Source organism: Crocuta crocuta, unplaced genomic scaffold, assembly GCF_008692635.1.
Source record: "Crocuta crocuta isolate KB4526 unplaced genomic scaffold, BGI_CrCroc_1.0 scaffold143, whole genome shotgun sequence".
NCBI classification, from domain to species: Eukaryota; Metazoa; Chordata; class Mammalia; order Carnivora; family Hyaenidae; genus Crocuta; species Crocuta crocuta.
In genome coordinates this window covers 3,227,780-3,251,106 of record NW_027529175.1, presented here as the reverse complement: position 1 = coordinate 3,251,106, position 23,327 = coordinate 3,227,780, and the positions used below count along the sequence as shown (strand labels likewise).

General features: G+C 59.6%; 1 protein-coding gene across 2 annotated transcripts in view; it reads left to right on the top strand.

Annotated features, from left to right (window-relative positions):
- Nucleotides 1-23,321, top strand: part of PACSIN2 (protein kinase C and casein kinase substrate in neurons 2) — an 80,963-nt gene extending 57,642 nt beyond the window's left edge. For both annotated transcript variants that reach the window (XM_077757993.1, XM_077757992.1), the window contains 9 exons: nt 3,659-3,815; nt 5,733-5,968; nt 7,375-7,530; nt 11,688-11,863; nt 14,148-14,268; nt 16,921-17,042; nt 19,131-19,253; nt 19,657-19,853; nt 22,948-23,321. In XM_077757993.1, the coding sequence (XP_077614119.1) occupies nt 3,659-3,815; nt 5,733-5,968; nt 7,375-7,530; nt 11,688-11,863; nt 14,148-14,268; nt 16,921-17,042; nt 19,131-19,253; nt 19,657-19,853; nt 22,948-23,060 (1,401 nt within the window). In that variant the 3' untranslated portion in view covers nt 23,061-23,321. The remainder of the gene's footprint in view (nt 1-3,658; nt 3,816-5,732; nt 5,969-7,374; nt 7,531-11,687; nt 11,864-14,147; nt 14,269-16,920; nt 17,043-19,130; nt 19,254-19,656; nt 19,854-22,947) is intronic.
- The last annotated feature ends 6 nt before the right edge of the window (nt 23,322-23,327 follow it).

Sequence of the window (23,327 nt, the reverse complement as noted above, 5' to 3'; positions counted from 1 at the left end):
ATACATCCACACTTTAACATACCATCAATTTGTCACATATTTGCACATCAACTTTTCTCACACTTCAAGAACCAGTCAGCATTATTCCTCAATTTTTTAAACGTATTGAAACAAAGAGAGCAGGCTCTATCAGAGAGGGCATATGGGTGGCAGACAGGAGCGAGAAAAACCTCTCAGCATCATTAGACATTAGGAAGGTGCAAATTAAAATCTCAGTGAGACGACTGCCACATACTAAACAAAATGGCAAAATATTCCAAAAATAAACCTGACGCGGCACCAAGTGCCAGGAGAGCACAGAGTGGTGGCAACGCCCGTGCACCGCAGCTGGGGACACGATGTGTGCGGCCACTTGGGGTCACAGTTTGGCGATTTCTTACAAAGTTAGATTCCCCTATATTATCGTATAACGATTCCCTTCCTAAGTGTTTGCCCGAGAGGAGTGAGAACCTGGGTCCACACACAGCCCTGCCCGGGGATCCTTCTAGCTTCTTTACTTATAATTGCCCCAAACTGAAAACAACCCCAGCGTCCTTCAACAGGAGGAAAGGGCAGACAAGTACATGGCGGTCTAGCTGTACAGTAGAATGGCTCTTAGCAGTGAAAAGGAATCAAGTACTGCACTAGACAATGACCTGCATCAGGCTCAAGGCCAGGCCACATGCCGCGTGGTTCCATTTATCCCGGACATCTTGGTGAAGGGTGTTGGGGCGGAAGAGTTTCCTGTCCCCTTCACGGTCCTTCTGGCTGGACTAAGAATCAAATTGACATGAGGCAGATTAACCGAAGAAGATAGAATTTCATTTGTACCTGTGGGGACTCCACACAGACATGGCGTATCCCAGAGACAGGCAGAGTGAGGTGGGTGTGCCATCCTGAGCTAAGGAGAAGGGGACAGGGGTCTGGGACTTCAAAGGGAAGGGACAGAATTCACAGGTGAATGAAAGAGAGTATGGTAGACAAATGTTTGCTGAGCTGCTGGGAGACAGTGGGACGGAGAGAACTTTGCTCAGAGAGGCCTTCCTGGGCTCTTCCCTGTGCACCACGCCTAGCCCACAGACTAACGTTATCTGTGGTGATAGCCTTCTTCCTGGAGCCGGTCCTCAATCCAGATTCTCTTTAGGCAGAGGGGGCCGGGGAACAAAGAGCTTTTCCTGAATCTGTTGGGGTTTGGTTGCTTTTAACGTGCCAAAGTGGCCTGACTTGGGGCGGCCTGCCCTTTGCCCCTACGAGGGACGCAAATCAGATCGGTTGTTGCCAGGGCTGTGTGGGCCAGAGACTGGCCGCAAGGGGGCACGGGGGACAAGGCGGGGAGATGGAAGTTTCCGCACCTTGATACGGTGTTGGTCATACCTGGTACACGTGCATCTGAACTGCTCTCACTGTGCCCGTGCAGTGCGACTTTTGCCGTATGTAGATCGCATTTCATTTTAGAGAAACAGCTGTCAGCAGTCTGGCCACCAGGACCTTGGTCAGGGGAGGGGGCAGGCCCCAGCACCCTGTCACCGGGTAGTTGGTGGAGATGTTAACGGTGATACCTGACGAATGTCCCGGGGTGTGGACTGAAGGGACAGGCGTCTGGAGCCCATATGGAGCCTTTTCCTGGAGCAAAGCCCCGTGGGGCAGGTGCTCCTAGAGTGTCTCAGTGGCCGTTGTCATGAGCACTCCCTTCTCCCCTCGGCCCCGCGGTGGTCACAGCGGCCAGCCTTTAAACCCAGAACACATGATTCTGGAAACGTCCCGCCTGCATTCCTTGCTGCTTTTCAGATTTCAGGAGTCGTCCTTAAGTGTGAGCAGCAGCCGCGGTCGTGCTGATGGGCTGTGCCAGCGTGTGCCTTCTGAGCAGACACCCTCTTCTTTTCTCTAAAATTTGTTTACAAGGCCTTCGAAAAGCAGAGCGAGGGGGGCGGGTTTGTGGAGAGCCAGCGTGCTGCCATCTCGATTACCCGTTTGGGTGGTGTTGGCGACAGCAGGGTGAGAGCCAGCTCTGCGTCACGGCTTCACCTCGCCCGTCGAGCCTGAATCGAGCTGTGATCACCTTAGCCCTTCTGGCCGCCAACCCGGCAACACAGAGTTGCGTTCTGTTGGTTATGGGTTTTTTTTTTTTTTTTTTCTTCCTGCTGTAGATTTCAAAATGACAGCAGGGCCCTATTTTAAAGGGAGGCGAGCACTCGGTGTCACTTCCAGCTGGTTGTGAAACGCTTGCTGCTGCCTTGCTGAAGACCGGCGCTGCTGGAAGGGGCCAAAGGGTGTGTGTCTTGGCCAGCAGCGGCCACCTGACCTCCAGGGTCCTCGCTGGTTCCCACGGCGGTGGGGTTCTCACCGGCCTCAGCAACAGCCCTTCCTCAGGGGCCAGAGTCCCCCCCCCCCCGCCCCCGTTGCCCATCCCCCTCTGGGGCCCACGTGTTCTGTCCCTCTGCAAGGACTTCACCACTGCCCACCCCCCCTCAGTTCATTCAGCTCGGGGCAGGAGAAACTCAGGTAGTTTGAACTCTTGATAAACCAGAGTTAAGTAGGCTGTGCCATTGGTCTCTGCCGCCGGCCCGGGAGTGTGAGGACTGTCCCCTGTGTTGGAACGGGACCTAGTCCTCTGTTCTGCAGGACCTTCCAGACTGAGTCTAAACCGGGATGAAATAGGAGAGGGATCAGCCAGGCACACAGACCTTCAGAAACGGTAAAATTGGTAAAAGTTGATTAAGATTTCGAAGAGAGTAGGGAGAAAGGGTTGAAATGGAATGGATCGTCTCTCAGCCACGTGTCCTACAGCGCCCAGTGTCCGCACTGCTGAGACTCTCACTCCAGCGCAGCCACTAATACTTTTTCAATTCTTCTTTTATATTTGATGATTTAGACGAGCTAGCCTCTCTTCTCACACGTGAGGGAACATAGTCCAGACTCACCTTAGCCCCTGGGCAAAGCGGACAAGAGCCTGTGCCTGCCTGAGCTGTTTGAGACGCGGCCTTCAGCTGCTGCCCCACGATCTAGGTGACCTAGGTCATCCTCAAGCCCTGGTTTTCTCATCTTCTTCCCACTCGACAGGACAGGGCAGTATTTGCAGGTGCAAAACACCTGCTGTGGTGCCTGGCACATAGTAGGTGCTCAGGAAGTGGGAGAGTGTTCAGTGCTGTCATCGGGAAGTGATAAAACCCAGCACGGGAAGACGATAAAGCGGAAGGCACCTGAAACCTGTTTGGACCAGCGGTGGTCAAAAGGTCTTTAGCCAATTCTGTAATATTAATTATAAGACCATTTAAATCTGAGCCACTAAATTATTATTTTTTAAAATCTCTCTAGTCAGACCTCACTCGCTCCGGGAAGCCGTCCCTGACCCCTCTATCCACGAGAGGTGGACCACGAGATGCCCTCTGGGCACCCTCAGCACCCCTTCCCTCCAGCACAGCCCTGCCTGTGCTGGTCTGTCTCCCTCCCCGGCCCGGACACTGGCCACGTGGTTATTCAGCTTTGATTTTTTTTTTTTATTAATATTACTGCCAGTAATAAAAATGGGGAGCTTGTCATTTACCGATGCAGGGCACCTTCTGAGTGGGAGAGTGGACGAGCCCGGCTGGCACGGAGGCTGTGCGGGCAGCCGTGGGGGTCGGGCCTGCCCCGGTCCCAGGAGGGGTCCCCCGCCTCACCGGGTGCTTCTGTCTTCTAGGTGGGGAACTACAAGCGGACAGTGAAGCGGATCGACGACGGCCACCGCCTGTGCAGCGACCTCATGAACTGCCTGCACGAACGGGCGCGCATCGAGAAGGCGTACGCGCAGCAGCTCACCGAGTGGGCCCGGCGCTGGAGGCAGCTTGTAGAAAAGGGTAGGGGGGCCGCCGTGGGGCGGGGGGGGTGTCTCGCAGTGCTGGGGGCAATGGGGCGCCATCACCCAGCAGCACAGGCGGGGGGGGAGCCCCCTTCCCCCTTCTTTGGGGGGCAGGGCTCCTGTCTGCTGACAGCACAGAGCCCCCTCCCCCCGCTGCGGGGCCCTGGTCACCTGTGGGACATGCTGCACTCGCCAGCTTAACCGAGAGCGGCGCCTTCACGGCCCAGACTTGAGTCGGCGACTCTCACGGCGATAGTGGGGTGCGCGGCGCGGGGAGTTGTTTCCTCATAAGCTTGGCTGTGTGGCAGAGCAGGTGACACTGGGCGGTGACAGCGCCAGGCTTTCTAATTTGGAATTTTATCAGGTATAACTAGAGGGGTTGTATGGCATGCCTTCTGCCCCCACCCCCTCCCTAGCAAAACACCCAGAAGATTCTGGAGCTTAGTAACCGACGGCTGCTGTGGATGTGGACTGTGTTCAGGACATGCTTCTCGGCAGCGGAGGGGGGCCTCGACAGATCCCGGGGTGTCCCGCGCCCCCCTCACGGGATGGGGAGCCCGGCCGCTGGTCCCGGCGGTGCCCCAGCCAGCTTGGGCCAGGTCTAGACCAGCTGCCCGCGTCTCCCTTGTTGCTGAGACTGGTCGTCGGGGCGGGGGGTGCTTAGCACAGTGCCTCACTACGGGGAGGTGCCAGGGAGTGAGGTGGCCGCGCACGGGTGATGAGTAGCCGAGGGCGTGGCAGCTGTAACTGCTGTTTATTTCCGCCTCTTGGGGTCCAGCTGTCAGCACCGTCCCTTGTGCTCATCCAACACGTGAGGGTCCCAGAGCACCATTGCCCCCTCCCTGCGTGGATGTCGCCGCCGTGTGGCAGACCGAGGCGGGACAGCGGGAGCTCGTTCTGTTAGGCACGGGAGTGGAGGTTCGGAGGGCTCACCCCCCCACGGTTATGCACCCCTCCGGTGCCGCTCTGTGTCGGTACGCAGCTCAAGCAGCCGTCGTCCCCCTTAACATTCCGTCACAGTCTCTTCCTCCCTCACCTGAGGCCGTGCCACCCCACACCCTCTGCAGAGTGACAGGCCGATTACGAGCTTCCTTCCTGAGCACAGTGTGTGAGGGGACCGCTGTCTAGAGATTTCCATCTGGCCAGAGCAGCTTCCTGCCTCCAGCTCTCCTTCCCCTCCCCGAGAGAGGCCTTCCATTCTGCTGAGGACACAGTCCTCTGTTTGACAGGCAGCTCTCAGGTTCCTGCTCGGAGCCAGGCTCCTCCTGGGAGCGAATGAGAGAGGTGCTGAGGAGTCTGCTGCAGGGAAGGGGAGAGGCCGCAGGGAAGGAGAGAGGTCGGCTCGCTTCAGAGGCACCTCTTTCTCCAGCAGCCTTAAGCATATTAAAACTTCCCAGATGCTAGGGCGCCTTCGTGGCTCAGTCGGCTAAGTGTCTGACTCTTGATTTCGGCTCAGGTCATGATGTGGTTCGTGAGCTTGAGCCCCACATCAGCCTCTGTGCTGACAGTGCGGAGCCTGCTTAGGATTTTCTCTCTCTGTCCCTCCCCCCTTCAAATTAAATAAACAAACATTTAAGAAATATTTATTAGGAAGAAAACTTCCAAGATGCAGAAATTCAAGCTTTTAAAGAGCTTAGTGACTAAAAAAAGGAAATATGGGTAATCCCCTGATTTCCCTAACAAAGAATGGCTGAGTATATCCAGCTTCACTTCCTTATTCTTTCTTCATCCCAGGCTGAAAAAGGAACAGCCACTGAAAGAAAAAGATCTAAAAGAACCGAAAGGAACCTCTGGGCCCAGCAGCCTGGCTGCTAGGATCCCAGCCTCACGGCTGAGACAGGTTAACAGACACCCCCAGGCAGGGCCCGCCCGGGAGCCGCGGGGCCAGTAACCAGCAGCCTTTCTTCTGTGCCAGGGCCCCAGTACGGGACGGTGGAGAAGGCCTGGACAGCGGTCATGGCCGAGGCAGAGAGAGTGAGCGAGCTGCACCTGGAGGTGAAGGCCTCGCTGATGAACGAGGACTTCGAGAAGATCAAGAACTGGCAGAAGGAAGCCTTTCACAAGCAGATGATGGGGGGCTTCAAGGAGACCAAAGAGGCCGAGGACGGCTTTCGGAAGGCACAGAAGCCCTGGGCCAAGAAGCTGAAAGAGGTGCATCCCTGGCCCGGTGCCCCCGCTTCCTGGCCACTCCCCCTCTGACTGCTTTGGGCACAGGGTGCCAGCAGCGATAGAGATGGACCAGCCCTCAGAGGCCCGTGGTGGCTCGCGTTTACCTCGGTTCCAGACGCCAGAGTCTCTTTGGGCTAGTCTCTCTCTCTTGTATGTATGTTTCTCTGAAATTTGCAAATGCTACTGATACTAGTTTTTCCAGAAGTAGCAACCAAAGCCACTGAGCCTTGCCCAGCCTCGGCTCGCTGGAGGCTCTCAGACCCCTGCCCTCACCGCCCCGCAGCTCACCAGCCTTGGGTGGCCACACTGCTTCCTTCCGTGCCCGCCCCTGGCTTTTCTCAGGAGCCACACTCCTCCCCAGAATCACCCAGAACAGCCCTCTGTCTTCGGGTTGTAATGACAGGCTCTCCCTTTTTCCTGCTGTCTGAGCTTTTGCCCTCTCCTTCTCTTCCTTCTTGTCCATGGCCCCATTTGTAATGATTATCCCCCTCATGAGGCCAGGGTTACAAACTCAGCTTTCCTGTCTAGAATGAACTCTGTGACTTTTGCTCAATTAGACAAACATGTGTTAAGTACAGATCCATCTTAGGGCGCCTGGGTGGCTCAGTCGGTTAATCGTCCGACTCCAGCTCAGGTCACGATCTCACGGTTTGTGGGTTTGAGTCCCCGCGTCGGGCTCTGTGCGGACAGCCTGGAGCCTGTTTCAGATTCTGTGTCTCCCTCTCTCTTTCTCTCTGCACTCCCTCCCCTACTTGCTCGCTGCTCTGTATCTCTCTCTCTCTCAATCTCTCTCTCTCAAAATTAAACGTTAAATTTTTTTTAAAGTTTTTAAAAACTTAAAAAAAAAAGCTGTGCACACATCTGCATGTGTGTGCCTGCGTGCGTGTGTAGACGTACAGGAGAAAGCCACGGCCTACGTAACGCTGCCTCCACCGCCAGCCTCTCACATCTGCCCTGGCGCTCCGTGTTCGCCGTTGCGGCTGCCCGGCTCGCTCTGCCCCCAGGCAGTCATACCTGCTTCCCATTCCTTCTCCGTGGCATCTCGGCTGGCTCACCCCTGCCGCTTGCACGTAGCTCGGCTCAGAGCCCCAGCTCCCTTCCCCGTTCTCCTCTCCTCGGCACTCTTCACCCTCTGACTGTGTTCTTCAGCTGTCTCTTGCAGTCGCCTCCCTGGCTGGACGGAGAGCTCCATGACAGCCCAGGGCCTTTGGTGCCGCACCCCCGGTGCCTAGGAGGGCGCCCGGCCCCCGGCAGGCACCGCGCCAGCGTCTGTTGGGTGGGTGGTCGCGGTTGTAGGGCCCGCACAGCTCTGCGCCCGCTCCCTGCTCTCACCTGGGCCGTGCAGCAGAGCCTGTGCAGCCTCTAGTCGGCGCTCCCTCTCCCCGCAGGTGGAGGCGGCGAAGAAAGCCTACCACGCGGCGTGCAAAGAGGAGAAGCTGGCCACGTCACGAGAAACCAACAGCAAAGCAGACCCGTCCCTCAATCCTGAGCAGCTTAAGAAGTTGCAAGACAAAGTAGAAAAATGCAAGCAAGACGTTCTTAAGGTAAATCGAGCACGGCTTTCCCCCGGTGAACGTGCGTGCCCAGCTGGCCACCCGCCTGGCCCGCAGCCTTTGTCGCTGCTGGGCCGGATGGGTGGGGAGATGTCCCGCCAGCCAAACCTAGTGCTGCCCTCGAGGGAGTCCCTCAGGAAGCCCCTGCCCGCAGGCCCCTGTGCCCCACTCAGGACCGGGGCGGACCCGGGTGCCGGGCAAGCAGGGGAATGGGTGAGGACGTGGAGGGAGCTGATGTCCGAGCTGGCACTGGGGGTTACGGTGACCACATGGCCAGGGGTCTTGCGAGGCAGGTGGTGAGGAGTTCCTGACGCTGCTAACAGGGAGCTGCTGAAAGAAGGTTCCAGAACCCAGAACACAGGAGGACCATAGCTTAGAAGGACTGTTCTGGTAGTGAGGGCTGGGAGTCCCGTGGCAGGATGGGAGTGTCCGGAAGGCCCAGTGCACTGTGGCCATGGGGAGGGTCCGGGGAGTGGGCTCCGGCCGTGAAGGTCCTGGAGCAGTGCGGGTGCACAGGCAGGGCAGCGTCCTGAACGCCCTCCCGCCCCCTTGGTGTGGCGGGGTCAGCTTCCCACCGCCATGGATCAGAGAGCAGACGGGAGGGCCTCCGTAGATGCCGGGGTGATTCTGCCCGGAGGGGCCTGAGGCACACATTGCGAACGTGGGACAGGTTTATGTCATTTGAAAGTTCCCAGGTGAGAACTGACGTGAGCGAGGCCCCCGAGCCCTGTTGGGACCTGCCCTGTGCCATGGCTGAGCGAGGAGGCGCCAGCCTGCATCTGGGGACAGAGACCCTGCGAAGTCGAGAGGGGCTGCGTCCCGGGACAGGACGTGAGGCCGAGGGTAAGGGGTCCCTGAGCCGCATCATGAACACCCACCGCTTTGTCCAGCCTGGGTGAGCGCCCCTGAGCCTGGACTTACGCGGTGGCATCTCTTTGTGTGGCTGAGGAAACTGACGTCAGAGGCTCAGTCTCATGCCACCCGGTGGTGTGAGTGGGGGGCTGGCCCATACCCTCACTGCTCACTTCTTGCTGCTCCGTCATCAGTGTAGCAAGGGGGGTGGCTGTGGGGAACGTCGTCTACAGAAGAGTCTGTCACTCAGCGTGAGCCCAGGAGTCTCCTGGGGGGAGTGAGCCCCGCTCGCCGCTCCTGGGTCTGGACTTGGGGCAAGGCCGGGAATGTGGGTTTTAGAGCAGCCGCTGCCCCCGCCGTGGGATCAGATGAGGAGCCTGGGGCCATGTGCTGAACGGGGGGCGGGGGGCACCTGGGCTCCTGGAACATAAGGCCCAGGGACAGTGAGGGCCGCCTCTGCCAGGTGCCCAGGACGGTGCCCGGAGGAGAAATGTGGCACCTCCGCACCTGGTGCGGGTGTGAGAGAGACATAGACACGTGCCTTCCCTGTTTTATTTACAGCCCCCGGAACAGAGTCCACTAAATTGCTGCTTCGGCAGAACAGACCCAGGGTCTGAGGTCAGATGTCAGGTACCTGTCAGGATGACTGGGCCACATTGCAGGTCTGGTCAGTGACCTTGAAGCTCCATGGTCCTTGTAGGCCGAGAACCAGCCTGGAGACGAGGGAATCCCCACTCCCACCTCCCCTTCAGGAAGCAGTTTCTGAAAACCAGCGCTGACTGGCTATACATGCCCTTCTGTGTTTCTTACCCGTCAAGTAGTGAGCGCACCGCGCAGCATCCGGAAAAGGGCTTCTCACACTCAGTGCTAAACGTCGCTGTCCGCAGGAGAGCGAAGGGCGCTTCTCACTTTACTCCACGGATGTTTACTAGGAACTTTCCAAGTGTCCCGTGCTAGAGATTGCCCGGTAGTGGAGATCGTGTGCACTCTCTGGCCTTGGCTGGGGCAGGACTTGTTGTGAGCAGATGCCCGGTGCGTGGGGAGCACCTTGTTCCCACCGGGCGCCCCGGGGCCTCCAGGGTGGCTACTGTGTGTTGAAGTGTCCCGAGAAGTGGTTGCTCTGTGTCCCTCTGCTGGTCCCTCCGGGCGCTGGGTGCTTAAACCACAGCTGCATGTCTAGAGGCCTCCGAGCCGGTGACCCCACACAGGGCCTCACCCATACAGGCGCAGGGCAGTCGATGATGATGATGATTATGATGATGATGATGATGATGATGATGAGTCATTAGAGCAGTTGGTGGCTTTCTGTTCCTGTTGGCAATGCCCACACCCTGGAAGGGATGACTTTGCCTGGGGTCACAGAGGACGCAGGCCCACTCCGGAGGCTCAGAAGCCGGAGAAGGGACAACAGAAACGGGTGGGAGAGTGGTGGGGCCTATTGGGGAAGTATTTGAGACGAGAGGTCTCTGGAGCTTAAAGGGGAGTTCTCCAGGGCCTAAGTCACTGCGTGTCTGGGAGGGAAGCAGGGTAGACAGTGAATAGACCTGGGGTCTCGAGTGGGGGCAGAGAAGCTGCTCCAGAGGTGGTGGGGGCCGGGGTCCCGAGGCGTGGCCTTGATCCTAAAGGCGAGGCGGCCGTAATGGCTCAGGGAGGCTCAGCCCTCCCGTGGAAGGCCAGCTGTCATCAGGGACAGAAAAGCGAAGTTCCTGGGTGGCCAGCCCACCCGTCCGTAGTCACCCTCGTTTGTCAGTGTCTCCATAGCGGAAAGGCTTATGGTACGGGTGGCCCAGCCCTGGCGTCCCTCGCCCTGCCCCCGGGGACTACCATGGTCCTACGGACTTTCCTTCCTGGTGAAATCCCTTCCTGAGGCCAGTCTCTGAAGGAACAGCCATGTCGGGGTGTAGTGGGCCGGAGGACAAGGCGCCAAGGACTTGTTTGAATTCCTGCTTTGTGGAACTTGGTGCCCATTATGTGCTACCTGGTTTAAATATCAGAATGTGGAAGTAGAAGTACAGGCATTAGGGTTTTGGTTCTGGACCACCGCAGTAAAGTATTACAGTAAAGCAAGTCAAATGACTTTTTTGGTTTCCCAGGGCGTGTAAAAGATCTGTTTATACTGCAGTGAAATGTACAAAGTGTGCAATAGCATTACATTTAAAAACAACGTGCAAGCCTGAACTAAAAAATATTTTATTGCTAACAAATTCTAACTATCAACTGAGGTTTTGTGGAGTGTCATACCACTAATCACAGATCACCATGACAAATGTCATAATAATAATAATAACAATAATGGGAAAGCTTGAGGTATTACGAGAGTCACCAAAACGTGACCAGAGACACGAAGCAGGCAGTGCTGCTGGGGAAATGGTACCGACAGGCTTGGTCCACGTGGAGTTGCCCCAAACCTCCAGTTTGTGAGAAAACACAATACCTGTGGAGCGCAGCAAGACCAGGTGTGCCTGTACCTCGTGTTCTACAAAGGAAAGTGGAGCTGTCAGAAAACGGGGTGCCAGCACCCGCCCCCAGGTCTGTTGGGCACTCAACCCTGTGATCTTGCCTCTGATGTAACTGCTGAGTCACTGCTGTCGTGGGCAAGAGCTGAGGCTCGAGGGTGATATGGCACAGCCCTTCCCCAGGGAGAGAGGACACGGGTAAATGATGTGAGCTGGAGTCAGCATGGCCGTGGAGCTCAAGACCTCGCACCCTGGGCTCCAGAGTGAGCACCCCTTCCCCGGCATCTCCTTGTCTGGGCCTGGTTCTAGCCGAGAGGCCCAGCAGCTGCCAGGAGTGTGGTTTGCAGTTCAGAAGTAGAGGGGCTTGGACTTGAACTTGAATTTGAAAGTAGACTCTTCGAGACTTCCGAGTTTGTGCTCTTTGTGCTTTGGAATCTGTAGAGGCCTGGGCAATGAGCCTGGGGGGCCTGGCTGTGTGGGGTGGGAAGGGTGCCTTTCCCAGTATTTTCCCCGCCCAGGTTGAGTGGATGCGCCCTTCGGGAACAGAGGTCGAGCCGGAGTCCCGTGGGCTGGGACCTGCGGGGCGCTGAGGAAGTAGATCCTTGGACGCTGGGTCGCAGCTCCTCACCCTGCTTGCTCCCTGTGAAGTCCCTCAAAGTGTCCGCCTGAATATTGTCACCTGATAAGTCTAGATGCTGATGATTCCAGAAGTGGCGGAAAGGGACGAGGGCAGGTGATGGACAGACAGGGTGGTGCGGAGCCCGGCTGGCTTTCTCCGCGCCAGAGGAGCCGGGGCGAGCGGAGATGAACCTTCATCCCTGCTGCCGGCTTTTCTCGTAGACCAAAGAGAAGTATGAGAAGTCGCTGAAGGAGCTCAGCCAGGGCACCCCCCAGTACATGGAGAACATGGAGCAGGTGTTTGAGCAGTGCCAGCAGTTCGAAGAAAAGCGCCTGCGCTTCTTCCGGGAAGTCCTGCTGGAGGTTCAGAAGCACCTAGACCTGTCGAACGTGGCCAGGTGAGTTTCCGTTTAGAGAAGGAGCGCGTCACCGCGTGCTCAGTGGGAAGTTGCCTTAGAGTGCAGCTCAGTAACTGCTCTCCAGACTGGACGTGGGGGTGTCCGTCTGAAAACCTCCTCCCTGCCGAGTGGTCCGGCCCGCGGCGAGCCCTTATGCCGCGCCGTCTGCGGCTGCGCGGTTGGCCTGTGCGGTATGTGTCCCCTGCCCCCCCAGCTGTGGCAGCTGACAGCTGATGGCTAGCCTGAGCCGGGTGGCCTCGGGCCCTGTGCTGCCAGCTCCGTGCACACACCCTGGGCCCGGGTAGGAAGGGAGGGCTGCCGCTTGGACCGACCACGGGCGCGTATCTGAAATCAAGCCAGGAGCATTGCTCTGTGCTTCCCGGGCCGTGTGCCCCACCCCCAGGACCATCCTGCTGTGAAGCCCTTCTGGAGGCCCCTCCGTCCCGAGCAGCTGGCCGCCTGCTCAGCCCTTGACTTCTCCGTGGCTGTTGGTGGCACAGGTCCTCAGAGACTCTGCTCTGGATCATGACACGGACGCTGCGATGTCTCTTCCGCTCTCGCCCTGTCCTTGGTCCCGTGACCCCTTCATTGGGGCAGAGGTCGGGGCTAACCGTGGACGTGGACTGCAGCCATCCATGGAGCACAGCGCTCAGAAAGGACTCATGAGTCAAGGCTTGTAGTTCGCAAGAAGTTACATCGTCTTTGTCTCCCATGTGACACAGGGTGGCTGCAGAGCTGCCCTGCGGCATTAATTAACCCTTGGGACAGTCTGTAGAGCCTGTGAGTTGACTTGCCCGGGGCTGCGCCGCTGGCTGGGGTGGGGCCTTGCCTCCCGATCCTCGAAGCCTCCCTGGGGAGTAGATGGCAGCGTGGTGCCCTAGGGCTGCCTAACAGAACCCCCAAACTCCATGGCTTACGACAGCAGAAACTCAGGAGGTGGGAAGTCCGCAGTGACGGTGTCGGCAGGGCCGTGCTCCCCCTGAGGCTCTAGGGTAGGGTGCTCTCAGCTGCCCGTGTGTCTGCTGCCATCCTCGGCCCGTAGACACGTCCCCCGTCTCACAGCTGTCTTCCCTCCGTGCCTTCACCTCCCCTTCCCTCTATGTGTATCTGTGCATCCGCATCTCCCCTTTCTTAAAAAAAGGTGTCCATAGATGTGGGCCACCCTCACAATCTCATTTTAACCTAACTACCTCTGTAAAGACCCTATTTCCAAATAAAATCGTGTTCTGAGATACCGGGGGTCAGGGCCTCAACAGATCTTGTTCAGAGGACACAGGTCAACCCATACCACGTGGCATTGTGCCCATGTGACCCTGGAGGAAACTGGGACTCGGAGGGGTAAATGGCTCGCTGGCCTTTCAGATTTGGAGTGAAAATACCAGGACCCGCAGCAGCCCGTGCTCCTGCCCTTCATGGTCGGCCTCCTCGGAAGGGGGGGCTGCCGTGAGCCGCCGAGCACAAGGCGTCCCCCACCCCATGGCAGGTGGGCTGCACGGCCCCCGCAGCCCCAGGCAGTCGTCACTTACTTTGCATCTGAGTATAAACCTTCCAGCCACTCAGTTCTGGACCTGATTAAATCGAGCCACAGGTGGGCGNAGCCCGTGCTCCTGCCCTTCATGGTCGGCCTCCTCGGAAGGGGGGGCTGCCGTGAGCCGCCGAGCACAAGGCGTCCCCCACCCCATGGCAGGTGGGCTGCACGGCCCCCGCAGCCCCAGGCAGTCGTCACTTACTTTGCATCTGAGTGTAAACCTTCCAGCCACTCAGTTCTGGACCTGATTAAATCGAGCCACAGAGGTGGGCACCCCTGGGGCCCAGGTGCCAGCTCCTCCTGCGTTACCTGACCCAGACCCCTGCTTCCTTGCTGCCACCTGGCTTGGTTTAAAGCCGCTTTGTGGGAGGGGCAGCTGGGTGGCTCCGTTGAGCCTCCGACTTTGGCCCAGGTCATGATCTCACGGTTCGTGCGTTCGAGCCCTGCGACGGGCTCTGTGCTGTCATTGCAGAGCCGGACGCTGATCCTCCGTGCCCCTCTCTCTCTGTCCCTCCCCACTCTCAAAAATAAAAAATTAACAATAACAACAAAAAAGCCAGTTTGTGGGAAGCCAAAGCTGTGGCTTGGACACCATGACTGGCGTTTGTGTCCCGTGCACACTGAGGCCGGGTGACCGTCCTGCTGGGCCCTAGTGTGGCTGGAGGCCATGTGCCTGCTGTGGCCCGGCTCTGGGCTGGGATAAATAGTAGCCGTCCCTACCTTTCAAGACGATCCTGTCTCCTCTTTCTGATTTAGCTACAAGAACGTTTACCGCGACCTGGAACAGAGCATCAAAGCCGCCGACGCAGTGGAGGACCTGAGGTGGTTCAGGGCCAACCACGGGCCGGGCATGTCCATGAACTGGCCGCAGTTTGAGGTAAGAGGAGGCTGTGCCCAGGACCCCGCTGGTCCGGCAGGGGCCTGGGCCCATGAGGCTGCGACATGTGCTGACTCTCTCACTCGGCTCCGCGCTGGCCTTTCCTGTTTGTGGGGCAGCCTTTAAGCACGGCCACTCTAGAAACCGGCTCCATGCTCAGAGTCCCCAGGGCACTACCGAAGAGCCTGCTGAATCTCAGTAAACCTGCGATTATATTCTTTCTCATTAAGAACTTAGACGGTCACTTGGTGACCACTGGCATTCCCTTCTCAGGGGTGAGTCCCAGGATCCACGGGACATGCAGGCCCCCAGTCACCCCCCGCCCCCCCACCAGGATGGCTGGAAGGGAGCAGCCACGTGCATCTGGGCCTGGGTCCAGGACAGGGTGGGCGCTTGGTGAGGCTCTTCTTACCCTTCATACGAGACGCTTTGCCTTGTGTCAGACAAGAAATTCAGCCAGTTTGGGTTCAGAATTAACTTTGCTCTTATCCCAATTTCATGGGTGCGAGCCTTCCAGTATGTTTACATGCAGAGCTGGAGGCCCTGAGGATCTCGGGTCTCTGCCAGATGCAGGACTCCGTCGCCGGCCACCTGGGCCCCCCCACAAGTCCTGCCACGTCCTTCTCTGAGGGAAGGGATTCTCCGCCCCTTGTGATAAGCGGGGGCCAGGAAAGGCTTTGCAGGGCAGTGGCTGCTGCCTTCCGGGGACATGGGGGCGCCTTCCACAAGGGCCGAGGGGCCTCCCCTGCCTCCGGGAGCTGCCCAGGCACAGGCTGCTCTCACATCCAGGCTCGCCACTTACCAGCTGTGGGACGCTGAGCAAGTTAGTTGTCGCCACGTGTAAAATGGGGAGGAATGCAGCACCCATCCCCTCGGGCAGCCGGGGGCCGTGACCTGGTCCGTGCTGGCCACCGTGTCTGGCCTCACACGGGTGAACTCCGTCTTCTGGAGCTTCTCCCCCTGCACTGTCTGCATGACGGCTCCCAGCAGGAGCCGAGAGCACACTGTTGCCCCTTCCACGGAGGCACAGCAGAGCCCCAGGCCCCCCAGGCGCCGGGGCGGACTCGGACCCAGGAGAGAGCACACAGCCTCCCCGCCCCCCCATGACGGCGCACGGGGAGGGACAGAGTTGGCGGTGTGTCCTGTGACCAGAGCTGGCATCTTTCCTGCAGGGGGCGTGTGCTGCTCTGGGGAAGTGGCTCGGAGGTCACCCCCGCCCATCACTTAGGGTCGTCCCCGGTACCCAGGGAACCGAATGGTCCGGGAAGGAAGACTTGACAGGCCGTCCCACTGGGGTGGTGTCCCGGCCAGAGCCCTCCGTGGCCCTTCTCTCTGGATCCTGAGGCTGGGAAGCAGCGCCCACATGTGGCACAGGCTCACTGGTTCTTACAGGGTCGTGCTGGCCCTTCTCTAATGAAATTATTTGTTTTCGTTTTCCATGCCGCAGGATGAAGTAAGTTTCTGTTTTATGACTAACATATTGAATTTCAAACCTGCGTGTGGGGTCCACGGCCTGGTGCCGGCAGCACATGCTGGTGGAGGAATTGAGGCAGCAGCTCTGCCTGTGCTGGTCGTTGTCCTGACCGGCCGGCGCTCCTTCTCCAGCCGGCCTGGTGTGGATGACACGGGCCTTTGGGAGCCCCCCGGTCAGGATGGGTCTCTCTGAGTCAGCTAATTTCAGTTGAGAAGATAAATTAATCAACACATAGGTGACAAGGGTCTGGAGTCAGGCCCAGGTCTGCCATCAACGCAGTGTGTCCAAAGTCATGTTTTCTGTCTGGGACTCACTGTCCTTATCTGACAAGCTGGCAGGTTAGACTTGTTGTTTCTCAGGTGCCTGCTAACCTGGAGGGCCCACAGGTATATGTGGGCCAGGCTGTGGACCCCATCACACCAAGGGCTCATTCAGTGGAGGTTGTCTGGTAACAGGTGGGCTTGGGGGGTAGAAGTAGTTCACCGCGCATGCGTGCCTTTCTGCAAGATGGTGTCCCAGCCCCTTCCTGCTTCCTCGCTTCCGGTGTTCCTCAGTGCAGTTGATGAAAACTGTTGACGTGCTGGGAGACTAGCAAGCCTTCGGGGAAGTTGACTGCTCTGTTAGCCCCGCAGCCCCCCAAGACCTGCGAGGTCAGCCGGCTTATCTGCCACACCAGCCTTTTATGTCTGCACCCCATGGTGCGGCCCCCACATTGCAGCCTTGCTCAGGGTCCCTCACCAGCTCTCCTGCTCCCCTGGGAGCCTGAAGCACTTTAGGGAATAAATGGGAAGGATCTTGGCTGGGAGATCCGCTTCGGAAGGTTCAAGGAAACCTGGCCAGGCCTCTGGCGACCCCTGGTGGCTTGAGGTGGCTGGAGGCTTAGTGCTGTGTGGACCTGGGCTGGACGGGGAGGCTCCCTGGACACCTGAGTGCTGGCTGGCCAGACTCTCCTCCCCAAGACCAGGCCACCACAGCCCCAAGTCCCTGCCTTCAGTGGTGAGGTGGGGGAGTAGGAAGGTGCCAGGAGCCTGCGGTCAGCTGGCAAACAAAGCAAAATCGAGGCCACAAGGCTACATACACGTTACCGTGCAGGGCAGGCCGCCGGCTGGGGTGTTAGACTGACATGGCCTCAAACAAACAAACTTCCCTGTCCCTCCCCCTCGGTGCCTGCTGCCCAGGAGTGGTCCGCAGACCTGAACCGAACTCTCAGCCGGAGAGAGAAGAAGAAGGCAACTGATGGTGTCACCCTGACCGGCATCAACCAGACAGGCGACCAGGCTCTGCAGAGCAAGCCCAGCAGGTGGGCACCGGGGCAGCCCCCGTCCCCTGGAATAGGTCCCCCGGGGCCTCTGTGTGGGCCAGACGCCCAGACGCTCCCCAGTGAGGCCTTGCAGGGAACCCCACACGCATTTTTCCAGATGTGTCCTGGGCGTCTGAGTTCTGCTGGGTAGTGGCCCAGGAGCCTCCCTGGCAAGGGCCATCAGCTCACCTGGTGCCGGAGCTGCGGAGACACCCAGAGGAGGGAGCCTTTGCCATAAACATGCTTCTGGCCTGAGTGAGGGGGGGCTGGTCCTTGTGTGTCCCCAGTGGTGCACACGGGCAGGTGTCGTGGCTCCCTCCAGGCAGCTCTGGGCACCCTGGCCAGGATTGTCAGTGTCTCCCTGGGCCGCGTGCAGGGGCGCGCTTTGGGGGGGAGGGGCAGCAGAGCACAGTATTGTCACACGTCCCCCCTTTCAAGTCACCTTTCGATGAGAGTGTGGGCTATTTTATTTCCTGCCTCGTTGTTTGCCGAAACCAGGTTTGGGTAGAAGAAGTGGCAATGAGGTTATTGGAACCCCTGGGAAAGCACGTGCTGGACGAACCCTGCCCCCGGGTCTCGGCATCCCGGCAAGCAGGTGCTACTGTCCTCCGCAGAGCTCCCTCGCCCCTGGAAGCCATTCCTGCCGCACAGGCTCCAGGCCCAGAGGCTTCCACCCCACGACAGTGATGCTAGAGCCCACAGTTGCGGCCTCCTGGGAGGGTGCGTGTAGGGTCCGGAGGCCCCTCTGCAGCCCCAGGCGCTGAAGCTCCCACCAGGGCTTCCTGGGCAGACGGGACGGGTCACCACTCAGATGCTGTGCCGCTGTCTGGGCAGGTGACCTCGGTGAAGTGGCCGGAGCAGTAAGCGCTGTCCCAGGGATCAGGCCAGCACCTGTGTGACTGGCGTAGGGGTGTGGAGGGAGAGACACCACCCCAGGGGTCGGAGAGGAAGGCCCGGGAGGGCTGCTGCACAAATCCAGCTGCCCGATACCAGCCCCCCTCAGAAAGTCAGAGAAGGTGCGGGGAGGGAGGAGGGCCTGCTGGCGTCTGCGTGCAGCTCAGGCTTGGGTCCGGTGCCCCTCACCAGGCCACCGAATCAGTGACTGGCCACGCGGGGTCACTGGTGGCATTTGAGCCCCCCCTCCCCGCCCCCACCCTACCAGCTCCGTCTGGGCCATCCATCCAGCGCTGTGAGTGCCGTCCATCCGTGCCCAGTTCCCAACATGGCGGCAGGAGGTGGTGCTGGCCCCCCGGGCCCCGCCCTGCAGCTAAATCCCACAGGTGGGGCCAGCGCTCTGAGGGGCCTGTTTCTTGGCCATCCTGTTCCGCACATTGTGCCCACAGTCACTGCGTCCTGGCCGCTGGCCCTTGGGCCAGTTTTGAGTCACATCTCTCTCCAGTCTGTCCCCTCTGGGCCTGGCACCCAGTAGGTGGCCGATACAGTTGTGCAGATGAGTGTTGTGTCTATGGAGCAAAAAGGGGTCCTTCTTTCTTCTTAGAAAGAGCTGTTCAGCCGGCTCTGGTGCCACTTCTGGAAGCTCTAGCCCCAGAAGAAGTGGGGAGAGGGCCACCAGACCCTTTGTGGTCTGAAGGCGGGGAGCGCTGTGCTGGGGGGTGTGGAGACGGTCAGGAGCCTCCCTCCTCTCAGCAGCCGGGCTCTGCGCCCCGCAGGCTGTGTGCTCCCCAGGCTGAGCCCCGCAGGCTGGCCACCAGCTCACAGCATCGGGAACGGGGGCCGGTTGGGGGGCCCGTGGGGAGAAGCCGAAAGCTGGGATGTGACCTGTGCTCTGGCAGCGGCCCGTCCCGCCCCCAGGGCTCCTGCTCAGGACAGACAGCGTCCAGACGCAGGGAGGTGGGATGGCAGTGGCGTCCTCTCTTAGGTGCTGTGAGTGTGTTCAGCCACCAGAATATCACTAAGTGTTTCTGCTAAGACCATCTTCCCACTCAGACAGCATATCCTCCTGTCCGGGGCGGGGGTGGCCGATGTGTCCCTTGCGACCCTGGCCTTGTGATCCTGAAGCTGGGCGCAGGCAGGCCCGGGGCGGGGCGCCGAGCTGGGGTCCCCTGAAAGCCGTCTCTCTCCCTGTAGTGACCTTAATGTCCCGAGCAACCCCACACGGTCAGCACAGTCACTGTCCGGCTACAACCCCTTCGATGACGAGGACGACACGGGGAGCACCGTCAGTGAGAAGGAGGACATTAAGGCTAAAAAGTTGGTGAACACACATTTCCCTCCGGTTTCCACTTTGCTCGCCCTCTGTCTCTGGTCTCTCTCTATCCAGGCTCCCGTCCCCCCGGCACTCAGAGCGCTGCCCGAGGCCCGCAGGAGGTGCCCGGCTGCCCGGGGTGGACGGCCTCTGGCTCCTCGGTTTCGCTGGGCGGGGGGCACCCCTTAATAATCCGCGCTGCTGCTTCTCTGTACTCTACTAACACTCGTCGAGGCCCCGGGGCCACCACCACAGGGAGACAGGTCTGCTGAGGGGCTCCGCTCCTGCCCGAGGAGCCCCCCACCCAGCCCCAGGGCTCTGCAGCCCTCCCCCGGCAGGGGTGAGGCTCCAGGCGGGGCCTCCCGCCTCCGCCAGCCCCGTGCTCAGGGTCCCCTTTCTTCCTTGCAGCGTGAGCAGCTGCGAGAAGACCCAGAGCTACCCCACTGACTGGTCAGACGACGAGTCCAACAACCCGTTCTCGTCCACGGACGCCAACGGGGACTCAAACCCATTTGACGAGGATGCCGCCTCGGGGACGGAAGTGCGGGTCCGGGCGCTCTACGACTACGAAGGACAGGAGCACGACGAGCTGAGCTTCAAGGCCGGTAGGCGGGGCCCCTGGCGAGCACCCGGGGTGGGCGCTTCCCACCTGCCTGGGGAGGGTTTAGGGAGTCGTTTTTGGTTTGATTTTCTAAGTCCGGAAGCTCCTGCGAGTTTCACTTGTGGGCCCTCCCCCCCCATTTGAAAAGCAGCACGTGCTCGGTGCCAGACCTTAGAAGGCAGGAGGTGCCTGGCGCCTTGGCCCGGGTGCCGCCGCCCCTGCAGCACTGAGGGCCGGGCAGGCCGGGCGCTGGGGCCCCCCGGGGAAGCCTTTGTCCAGAGACTACCCTTGGCCAGCCCCCCCGCCCAGACCCCAGAATAGCGCTCGGGGCGCCCCTGGGCGACCTGGAGCCCCGTTTGAGGGCAGTGCCTTTTGCACTTACTTCCCGCAGCCACAACGCGTGCGTTCTGCCACCTGCGCACCTTTGTTACCAGTAGCCGGAACTGCCGTTTTATACAACAGTCTGGGTCCAGATTGAGGGAGCTTGGTGCCGCAGACTTTCTAGCCTTCGTCTTTTATTTATGTTTTAAATCCTGGTTGGAATTTCCCAAAATGGGTTGCAACCCTCAGTTTGAAAGCCCTGCCTTAGAGCCTGTCGGAGGAGGCTCGGGTGGCCTGGCGCCACAGTGGCCCACGGAGAGCCAGGCTCCTCCCTTCTGCCATGCTCCCTCCTCAGAGCCACCCCAGATGCAGCGTCCAGCCCTGTACGTGGGAGGCGGCGCCAGAGCTCAGGCAGTGCAGGCTGCAGGTGCTCTGGGAAGGACCCCCGTGCCCGGCCTGTGGGGCGGAGGGCCGCGTCCGTGTCCCCGGCGGGCCGGCCCCAGCCCCTCAAGCCCCGGGTTGGTCATCAGGCGCCCTGGCCGCTCGCAGAGCGTTCGGAAGCCCCCAACACGCCTTTGCCCAGTTCGATATCTGGTGGTCATTGCCCCCTACTTCATCTGTTGATTCTTTTCTTTTTTCCTTTTAAGTTTATTTACTTATTTTTAGAGAGAAAGAGTGAGGTAGGGGCAGAGAGAGAGAGGGAGAGAATCCCAAGCAGGCTCCTTGCTGTCAGTGCAGAGCCTACATGGGCCTCGAAGTCACAAACCGTGAGATCATGATCTGAGCTGAAATCAAAGTCGAATGCTTAACTGACTGAGCCCCCCAGGTGCCCCAATTTATTCATTTTTAATTTCTAATTCTTTCTGAGTCCCACCTATTGGATTTGCCAGCAACTGTTAGATATAAACGTCCCCTTCTGCTCTGAGTGAATTGCTAAAAGCAAACTGCCTGAAACCTGTGTTTTAAGTCACAGATTCGTGTTTCACAGCCCTCTCCACCGTGTCTGTTTTCTGCGCTATTTTGTGTGTGTGTGTGTGTTTATTTTTGAAGTAGAGAGAGACAGAGGATGAGTGGGGGAGGGGCGGAGAGAGAGGGAGACACAGAATCCCAAGCAGCTCCAGGCTCTGAGCTGTCAGCACACAGCCCGACGCGGGGCTTGAACTCATAATCCGTGAGATCATGACCTGAGCTGAAGTCAGACTCCCAACCGACTGAGCCCCCCGGGCGCCCCTCTGCGTTATTTGTGAAGTGACGTCCGCCCCTGGCCGCCACCGCTTCCTTCTGTCTGTAGCAGTGCTGGTGCCCACGGAGCCTTTCCTCGGGGCCCTTGGCACCCGGTGCGAGCGTCACAGAGCCGCTCCTGCCCTGTGCCTGCGAGCCTGGCACCATGCGAGGGCCAGATGAGAGAAAAGCCAGTTGTAGAAGCGTCAGCCCCGCCAGAGGCCCCCAGCAGGGGGGCAGGAAGGACGGGAGAGGGTGGAGTGTTACCGCTCTCGACGCTCACCTTGGCCCCGCAGTCGCTGCTGCTGTTGTGGTCAGGTTTGTGCCAGAGATTGGTGGCCCCGGTGCCCATCTCAGCCGCAGTGACTGGAAGAAAAATCACCCCCACGTGGCGCATGCCGGGCACCAGCCGGCCCTTCCCTGGTCTGATGCTTAACCCTGCCCGCACCTGGTCTGCAGATGAGGAAAGTAGGCCCCAGGGCCAGGGCACCTTGCCGGGTCTCCCAGCCCCTGAGCCCTGGGCGGTGGCCCTGGGCGGCGGCCCCACGTGCATTTTAGTAACATCACTGCTGCTGTGATAGCAACAGGGAGACATCTAAATGGCATAATTGCCTGGGGAAAAACTGCAACTAAGCCTGAAAAATGCACCAATAAGCCAATGAGAAATACAAAGCTGCAAACTGAACAAAAGGTGAAGTGTCTCCCGGGGCCGACCGTCTGCCACCGGCTCCCTGCTGGCAGGGGCGTCTGGGCCACAGGTTCCCACGGCGTCTCCGCAGGGAGGCTCCTCGCCCGTCCGCTGGCTCTGGACGGACCTGTCTGCCAGACCTGGACCGAGCGCCACCACGGCCCCGGCCACACCTTTGGTCTTCGTCCCCCTGGTGTGTCCCCTCTCACGAGTGTGTCTCCTCCACTTCCCAGGGCCTGGCTCGAAGTAGGGCCTCCCTCATGTCTGAGCGGGCCAGACGTGAATCAAGCCGCACTAACACACACAGCCCGTGGCTTCCATCTCACAGTGTTGGGAGGGGGTTGAGCTGAGGACAGACGCCCTGAGCTGGGTGCTAGGGATCGTGTGATGGGTGCCTGCTCTGGACACAGGTTAAATGAAGGCATGAGGCAGTGCGGTAAGTGCTGGAGGGAGATCCGAGATCGAGCGGCCCGGGGCCTGGGAGGGAGGACAGCAGGAGAGGGTCGGGGGCCGGGGGTGGCATGGACCCTCGGAAAGGATTCCCCTGACCTGGCCTGGGTCAGTCAGGGAGCACAGGGCCCGCGGCATTTAATGCTGCAGTGTCTCTAGGAGCTGCTTGCTTTAGGGTCACTGAGAGGTGGCGGTCGTAACATCTCAGAGGCCCCCGTGGCCGAAAGGATGGCTTACGATGCAACATAGTGGAGAAACGGCCAGGCCCTGGGTCCCACCTTGCCCCCCAGAGAATGTCTGCCCCCCCCAAGTTAGAGACCCTCTGAGGCGGGGGAGGGGGGCTGAGCCACGAGGGCGACTCTAACGGGGTGGTCGGCGTGTCACCCACCCGCTCACCGGGACTGCTTCCTTCTTGAAGGGGACGAGCTGACCAAGATCGAGGACGAGGATGAGCAGGGCTGGTGCAAGGGACGCTTGGACAACGGGCAGGTTGGCCTGTACCCCGCCAATTACGTCGAGGCGATCCAGTGACGGGCCGGCCGGCCGGCTGGCGGAGGGGGGAGGCCGTGGACCCGGGAGCTCCACTGGCCGGCGGCCCCGGGCAGCGGCGCCTCCGGCAGCAGCCGGCTGTGCGAGCATCTGCTCCTTGTCCTGCAAAAGATGATGGTTCCGTTGCTCTTGGCTTCATGGTGTCTCTCGAAGGCAGACGAGCCGGTCGTTTCCCCCGGGACTCGGCACCCTTCCCGCACGCGGTGCCGACAGAGCAGTCTGAGCGCAGGAGGACACGGTGCGACGGAA